The following is an 8,565-nucleotide window of genomic DNA, read 5'->3' on the forward strand; positions in this document are numbered from 1 at the left end:
TTTATATTTAAAAAATAATATTTTTTATTTTAAAAAATAATATTTTATTAATTTTAGATCGAATCAAATACAATTTATATAATATCAAATCAAATTCAGATATAAAAAATCAGATATGACCCGATGACATCCCTAAACGTAACTGATAAGTGGCTCAACATCCTTCTTGTCTGGGCCATTACACCGACGCTTCCGGGTCCCGCCAGGAGCAACCTTCCACATTCTTCTTCCACGTGTCACGATTCGAATGGTCACATGCTCGCATGACCAGTACTATATAGTTTCTCTTTCCCTTTTTTTTTTTCTACTCTCTTCTTTTCTTCCTTTTGACTATTACTTTCCACCAGTGCTAGCTTATGAAGCACGCCTACACTCGCTTTATTAGTTGGCACATATGCTCAATGGACAGATGTCAATTACACTACAATTAATTAGTCTGAGAGAGTATGTTGTTTAGACATCTTTTCCTTAGTTTACTGCATAAGTCCGTTACAGGAATGGCGCTCGATTGGCTAGCCCATTTAGCTTCCGTTAATTTTTCTGTCTTTTATTAATCGCGTCAGATCCGCGTTGCGAAAGATGCTTCGGATGCTATAAAACCCCACTGACTCGTTTTTCAAAACCCATCAATCTGTAGCCAACTCTGTACAAGTGAAGTGATCCACAACGGTTTCATTCGGTTTGCGTTTTTGTTCGAATACACTAGATCATATTTATTTTAGTGCCAGTGGTTTGAAAATGGCCGAGAAGCATACCAACAAGGCCGCTGAGTGCGAGAGCAACATTGGTGGTGAGGGAACAGTAGAGGCCAAGGACCGAGGGTTGTTCGATTTCTTGGGGAAGAAAGAGGAGGAGAAGCCTCAAGAGGAGGTGATTGCCACTCAGTTTGAGTCGAAGATTAAGATAGAAGAGACAAAGGTAGAGGAGGAGCGCAAGGAAGAGGGAGAGGAGAAAAAGCACACTATCCTGGAGAAGCTTCGCCGTTCGGATAGCAGCTCCAGCTCTGTAAGTACTTTGACCTTCTTTTATGTTGTTAATGGTAACTTAGAACTAAAAACAGTACCATTTTTGTCGTATACGTTACCATATGTAATTAGCATCCTTGGATCATGTCATGATGAGATTTGTTGAGACTTATATCGGAACATGCAAAATGTTTTCTGAATGTGCAGTCTAGCGATGAGGAAGAAGGTGAAACAAAAGAGAAGAAGAAGAAAAAGGAGAAGAAGGGACTGAAGGACAAGATCGAGGAGAAGTTAGGAGGAGAAAAGAAAGAGGAGGAGATTAAGCACGAGGACACTACAGTCCCAGTGGAAAAGTGCGATGAACCAGTAATCTACTCAGAGGCGCCAGAAAAGAAAGGTTTCCTTGAGAAGATCAAAGAGAAATTCCCTGGACAACACAAAAAAGTTGAAGAGGTTTCCCTACCTCCACCACCTGCTGACTGCGTTGCCTCTGAACACCATGAAGGTGAGACAAAGGAAAATAAGGGAATTTTGGAGAAAATCAAGGAGAAGCTTCCTGGTTACCATTCCAAAACAGAGGAAGAGAAATATAAAGGAAAGGAGAGTGCTTCCCATTAAGAACCATTATGTTTTCAAATAAAAATGCACTGATGGGTTGCGCGTGGTTTATTAATTTGTTGAAATTGTCTGTTCCTTTTTTCTTGCTTTAATTATAAGTTTGGCAATATATATATATATATATATATATATACATGAAAGTTGTTCATCTATGGTTTTCAATTTTATAACTACATAGTATGAGAAAAGGATATGTTTTTTCGTTCACTTTTTTTTTTTATTGAGATTTGAACAGTATTTAATGGATTTATACATATATATATTTGTATGTTTTGTCTTCGTTATCATTTCTTGTCCTTGCACTCGTATCCTTCCTAAAAAAAATAATACAACCAAAAACATTAATATTCCAAGGAACAAAGTTGGTGGAAAATTTTAGAGGAATATTTGAGGGGGAAGTATCATCCTAATTTGGTGTAAATAGTAATTAAAGGGCAAAACAAATCATGACTTATCCACCAAGAAAGAAATAATAAAAGGTCGCTAAGTCATCACCTCCTCTCATTATTGGACCAACCTAATTATTCCGTAACAAAATCAATGTAGTTGAATAGTTGAAATATTTTAGCTTCAATTTTACACTGTTCATTATGTGGTTTCTTTTTCTAATGGATGAATTCATAGATCCAAATCGAATATGTATAAACTCTAAAGACATTAATTTTGTAGAAAAGCCAGTGGTACATTTCGCTTTTTAGGTTGAAATGTTAGTTGCTAAAAGAGGTTTTTTCTTGCTTTTAAATTAAACAATTCTCAATTATTAAAAATAGTGTTTTTAAGTTGTTAATTTTTATTAAGAATTTGTATTTTTTTTTTAAATAACGTTTTTATCAATTACTCAAATAAGCCAGTCTCAGATAATCCTTTTGTTATGACTTTCTATCAATCCTATATGTTTCAATCTAAACAAAATATTCTAACTTTTCGTTCAATGAATGTGATTTCACTAAATTAATTAATTGTGTGTTCATAAGCAAATTTTACATCCAAAATGATGATTAGTTTCCCATCCCATCCCATCCCCTCTATAAATATATAAAAGGGTCATGAATGAATTACAACCTCCGGTACCGGGTTAATTTTCTTTCTTTTTGGGCTCATACTCTGAATCCATGCATAAATTTAGGCTTCCGGGGGCTCGTTTGATACGCTCTTCAGTTTTTTTTTTTTAAATAGTTTCGTTTTTCTGAATAATCTGAAGTTCTTTCGTTAATCTTCAACTAGAGTGTTGCCCAAATTATTTAGTAAAACTATTATATTTATTAAAATTAATAATATATTAAGAATAAACACATTAAATGAGTGGAAAAAAGGAAGAAGAAAAGCATAGCTAACAAGAGGAATTCTCAGTTTCTTGGGTAATGGATTTTCGGTCTTGGGCTTAACCGTAGAAATTGGAATAAGTGACCTATTTGGGCCTTCTGCAAATTAGTTTGGGTCAAAATCAAAACATACGACCCACTTTTTTTTTTTTTTTTTTTTTTCACTATCCATCTTTATAATCAAACTAGGTCGGTTTAGTTAAAGATTTTTATTCTTGTATGCTTCCAGAATCTTCGTTCATTCCCAAGTTTCAATTATAGGATGGTGATGAGGGATGAGTAATCTCTCTCCAATTGGACTACTGAACCCACTGTCTAGTAGGTTTCCTGTTAAAAAAACATATCTTTATTATGTGCACTTACGTTCAGAGAATGGGCTGAAATTTTAAGGGTTTATTTTTTGGACTTTTGATCTCTGCGTGAATAGAATCTTTCCTGACTCAGCTCTCTTGTTTTTTATATTTCCGTGAGGAGGAACAGCTGGTTATTTACGCTTTCTTAATTGCCATCCCCATCAAGAGAAGGAGTCAGGACTTCGTGGATGGTGTTTTGGTTGTTCAAGATAATGAAGAGATACCATGTTTCGTTTTGTATATGTTGGTTATGATTGTAGAAAAGGGATGATGAATTTAATCTGTTTAGGTACTAATTTAGGCTATGCATCTAAAGAACATTGAAATGTGGAACTGGTAATGATGTATTTGTACTTGATGGAATTATCAGAAGAAATGAAATCGAAACAGCAATTTGGTGACTGTGATATGGTGGGAGGAAGAAAATAAGGATTATAGCCTTCCACACCGTTTGATGCAGCGGAGTTGACTTGCACTTATGTGAGCTTCGAAATCTGCATGTGTCAATGTTATGGCTTATCGCAATATTTTTTTTATTCTGCACAGCTAACATTATTCTGCCTGTGTGGTATGAACGTAACATGCCCGCTAATTGCGGGTTGAGCGGTCGTACCAACCAGCCTAATTTCCTAATCAGACCTGAGCTAATATATAATTGAATTTGTCATATTATCCAGGTTGCTTTTGAAAATTCAATACGAAGAGCGTAAACTGTGCATTATGTTAAGAGGTACTGTTGGATTTGCCGTGTCATAGGTGATATCCATCCAAGGTTTTCTCATTTGAGTTTGAGGCAATCATGCCAGACTTTGCAGTGATGGCACACTATTGTGAGACTGACCTTTCGGATGTGGGGACATTGTCTTGGAAATTCATGACCATTGTTTTAAAAATAAAAAATAAAAATAAAAATCATGGTAAAATCGTCGAAAAGCTGCTAATTTCAAACTCATCCACTCTCTTATGCTGCTATTAAATTCCAAATTGCTCTGATTGCAGCCTTCTTAGCATGACATGGCACTTTAATTAAGTTTTCATTTGGAAAATGAAGACATTGAGGCTCCAGTATGGTTTGTTATGATATTCTTATAAATTTCCAGGCAGGATTTGAAAAAGAGAAACAAAATTAATTGCGTGCCTTCAGTATTCCAACAAAATTAATAGTATAATATTCAAAAGGTTTTAATGGCAATGGACACTGAATGGCCGATGGCGTCAGCGCTTGCTCATGGGAAAATCCAACAGTCAACATCGGTCGAAGAAACAATACTGTCACAAGGGCGAAATTAACGTGCCCTACCGAGTTAATTTTACTGTATTTTCTGTTACATTTATGGTTAAATGTCACTAGCTAGTGTTGATTACGTGATATAATTATAGAAAACAAGGGTAGCCCTTCTGGAAAGAATAACTTTCTGTAAATATATACATTAGATTCTATACTTAGCTGTTTAACAAAAAGAAAAATTGCACTTTTACTACTATTAACAGGCCGATTTGAAGCCTAAGTTTCTATACTCAATGAGCTATTTGTTGCGTCTGAAGTAATAATCATAATAATACAAAAGTAATAAATAACAATCAATAATAAAAAAAATAAAATACACAAAGATTTACGTGAAAAATCCTTCAGTGTAGAAGGAAAAAAAACTATGGACCACCAAAAAAATTTTCACTATCAAATAATAGATATACAAAGTTCTTCTCTAGCTAAAATTAGAGCTAATCAACAATTAGAGAAATAATTAGAGAGATCTCATCAAATAAGTGACTCAACAAATACACTATGAATTTGTTTCTAGAAAGCTTCAAACCCGATCTTCATCGTTAAAATGTATAACTCTGAATCATAAATCTCCTGACAAGATTTCAACTCAATCGGACCACGGATCAACTTTCGTTCAACCAACTCTCCCTTCTCATTTTTCTCTCTACTTTTTTTGGCTTTTCTTCTTTCTCTACTTGATTTTCAACACACACATAAAACAATCACACCTCTTTTTTTATTAAGTAGCTAGAGCTCTGTGTAAAATGAAATATCAAGGCCAATGGCCTTTACTTGGTCCAAAATCACTTACATGAGGCTGGACCTCATTTTTCTAACAATCTCCCCCTCCAGCCCCATTAGGAGGAGATTCATCATCATAACAGTTTCATTTGAAACTTACCTTTGCCAGGGAATTCATTCTGGCCAAGTTACTGCAAAGCTCAAGCTTTTCTCTGGGAAGTATCGTAGTCAACATATCTGTTACATTCTTATCAGTATGGATTTTTTTCAATAGCATATGTTGTTCTTCAATCACTGAACGTAACTAATGATATCTAACATCAATGTGCTTTGTTTTAGCATGATACATGGTATTCTTACTCAAATTTAAAGCACTTTGACTATCACAAAATATCATATACTCTTTCTGATTCAACTCCAATTCAAGAAGAAAACGTTTCATCCAAAGCATTTTTTTACATGCTTCAGTTGCTGTAATATACTCAGCCTCTGTAGTTGACAAAGCAACACACTTTTGTAACTTAGATTATCAAGATACAACTCCTCTTGTAAAAGTGAACAAATATCCTGAAGTAGATTTCCTAACACCAAGATCGCCTATCATGTCAGCATCAGTAAACCTTTCTAGAACTGGTTGTGAAACTTTATAAATCAAGCACATTTTTTAAGTACCCCTTAAATATCTAAAAATTCATTTCACTGCTTCCCAATGAACCTTTCCTAGATTAAAAAGAAATCTGCTCACTACACTAATTGCATGAGCAATGTTAGGCCTTGTACAAACTATAAGATACATTAAAGAACCGACTGTAGAATAATAAGGAATACTAGACATAGCTAGTTGCTCTTCTTTAGACACTGGATAAGATTTCTTACTTAGATGAAAATGGTTGGCAAGTGAACTGCTAACTGATTTAGCATGTTACATGTTGAATCTACCAAGCACTCGTTCAACATATTTTTCCTGTGACAACCACACCTTTTCAGCTTTTCTATCCCGAATAATATCTATACCAAGAATCTATTTTGCTGGACCTAAATCTTTCATATCAAAAGACTTAGACAATTGTTCTTTCAACCTGCAAACCATACTAGCATCTTGTCCTACAATCAACATATCATCAACATATAATAATAGGATAATGAAGTTACCATTAGGGAATTGTTTAACATACACACAAGAATCTGTTACTATTTTTTTATAGCTATGACTCATCATAAAAGAATCAAACTTTTTGTACCATTTTCGTGGAGCTTGTTTCAAGCTATACAAGCTTTTCTTTAATTTATAAACTAAGTGCTCTTTCCCTTTCACTTTAAACTCTCAGGCTGATTCATATAAATATTCTCTTGTAAATCACCATTTAAAAATACAGTTTTAACATCAAGTTGCTAAAGCTCAAGATTCAAACTAGCTGTTAATCCTAGTACCACTCGAATAGAACTAATCTTTACAACTGGAGCAAAGATCTCATCAAAATCGATGCCTGATTTCTGAAAAAAAATCTTTTACTACCAATCGAGCTTTGTACCTTACTAGTTTGTCACTATTCTTTTTCAACTTGAACACCCATTTATTCTTTAATGGCCTCTTTTCTGTTGAAAGTTTAACAGGATCATAAATACCATTCTTTTGCAATGACTTCATATCTTCTTTCATTACTTTTAACCAGTGCTCTCTATCCGGAGTAACTTGTACATCTTGAAGGCTTTCTGGCTTCCCTTCACTGGTAACTAAAATAAAATATTAACTTGGATACCTGGTAGATGACTTGCGTTCTTTAGTAGATCTCCTAGGCTAAGACTATACATCACTTGATGCTAAAGATAGCTCATCCTGTTCAACACTATCAAGTAAAGAGGATTGCTCTTCCTACTCAAAACTAATTGCATCTGGCTCATAACCAACTGTGGCTGGCTCATTCATATCCTCAAGTTCTGTTTCTTGCTCATTTCCACTATCTGTGGCTATTTCCTGTGAAATTTTTATCGATGTTGAAACATCACACTCAACAGTAACTCGTGTAGTCTTCTCATTTTTTTCAAGGTCTGTTATGGTTTTTTTTTCATGAAATACCACATCTCTGCTTCTGACTATCTTTTTCTTTATGGATCTCATACCGTGTAACCAAATTTTTCATCACCATATCTTACAAATACACATTGTGTGACTTTACTGTCAAGCTTTGATCTCTGTTCTTTCGATACATACATGAATGTTTTACACTCAAAAATTTTTAAGTGAGAGTATAAAGTATCTTTTCTTATCTACACTCTTTTTAGAATGTCAAAGCCCAAAAGAACCGATGGTGATTTGTTAAGTAAATAACAAGCTGTGTTGACTATTTCACCTCAGAATGGCTTTGGTAATTTTATCATCTTCAACATACATCTGACTTTTTTCACAATGGTGCGATTCATTCTTTCAGCTATACCATTATGCTGCGGTGTTCCAAGTTCTATCATCTCATGCCTGATCCCATGCTTTGAGTATTGCTCTTCAAAGCCTTTAGATGTGTATTCTCTATCATTATCAGTTTGAATACACTTCAAGGGTAATCCTATCATCCTTTCAACCATGGCATGAAATTTTTAAAAATACTATAGTATCTGACTTTTGTATTTCAATATATATACCCAAATCTTACGTGAAGCATCATCAATAAAAGTAACAAAATATTTGCTACCACATAATGACTCAACCTCAATAGAATCACATACGTCAGAATAAATTAATTTCAATCTATTTTTTTCTCTGAGAACTTTTATGAAAAAAACTCTATGATGCTTACCAAACAAACAATAATCACATAAATCGAGAGACATACCTTTGGTCAAGAGAATGAGAGACTACCTTGCTAAAAGTTGTAACCTTTTTTCACTCATATGTGTCAACTTCCTGTGCCACAAGTTTGCTAAAGCATCATTTTCAATGGTATTTACCTGGTTACCGTTCAATTACATTCATGTCTTATACATTGTGTAGCATAATTTTTTTCTTGTAACTATCATAGATCCTTTGAGAAGCTTCCATTGTCCATTCTTTTGTCAGCTTTCATATCCTTCCTTATCAAGGACTTAATAGCAAGTAAGTTTATTCTCATATCTGAAATATGTCTGACTTTTCTCAAAATCAACATGCAGCCTGTACTAGTTTGTACAATAATATCACCAATCCCAACAATCTATGATACACTATTGTTTTTCATTTTGGTACAACCAAAGTCTCTTGCTTTGTAAGTTATAAATAATTCTCTCTTAGAAACACAATGATATGTCGTTCCTGTATCAACTATCCA

General features: G+C 34.2%; 1 protein-coding gene across 1 annotated transcript; it reads left to right on the top strand.

The window, feature by feature from the left end:
- The first annotated feature begins 411 nt into the window (after positions 1-411).
- Positions 412-1,790, top strand: LOC111314766 (uncharacterized). Its single transcript, XM_022916385.2, has 2 exons — positions 412-1,005; positions 1,173-1,790. Exons 1-2 carry the CDS (start codon positions 739-741, stop codon positions 1,581-1,583), a joined length of 678 nt encoding a protein of 225 aa, XP_022772120.1. The 5' UTR covers positions 412-738; the 3' UTR covers positions 1,584-1,790.
- The last annotated feature ends 6,775 nt before the right edge of the window (positions 1,791-8,565 follow it).

This window comes from Durio zibethinus, chromosome 20 (assembly GCF_047325235.1).
Source record: "Durio zibethinus cultivar Kanyao isolate XHJ-2024 chromosome 20, ASM4732523v1, whole genome shotgun sequence".
In the NCBI taxonomy this organism is placed as follows: domain Eukaryota; kingdom Viridiplantae; phylum Streptophyta; class Magnoliopsida; order Malvales; family Malvaceae; genus Durio; species Durio zibethinus.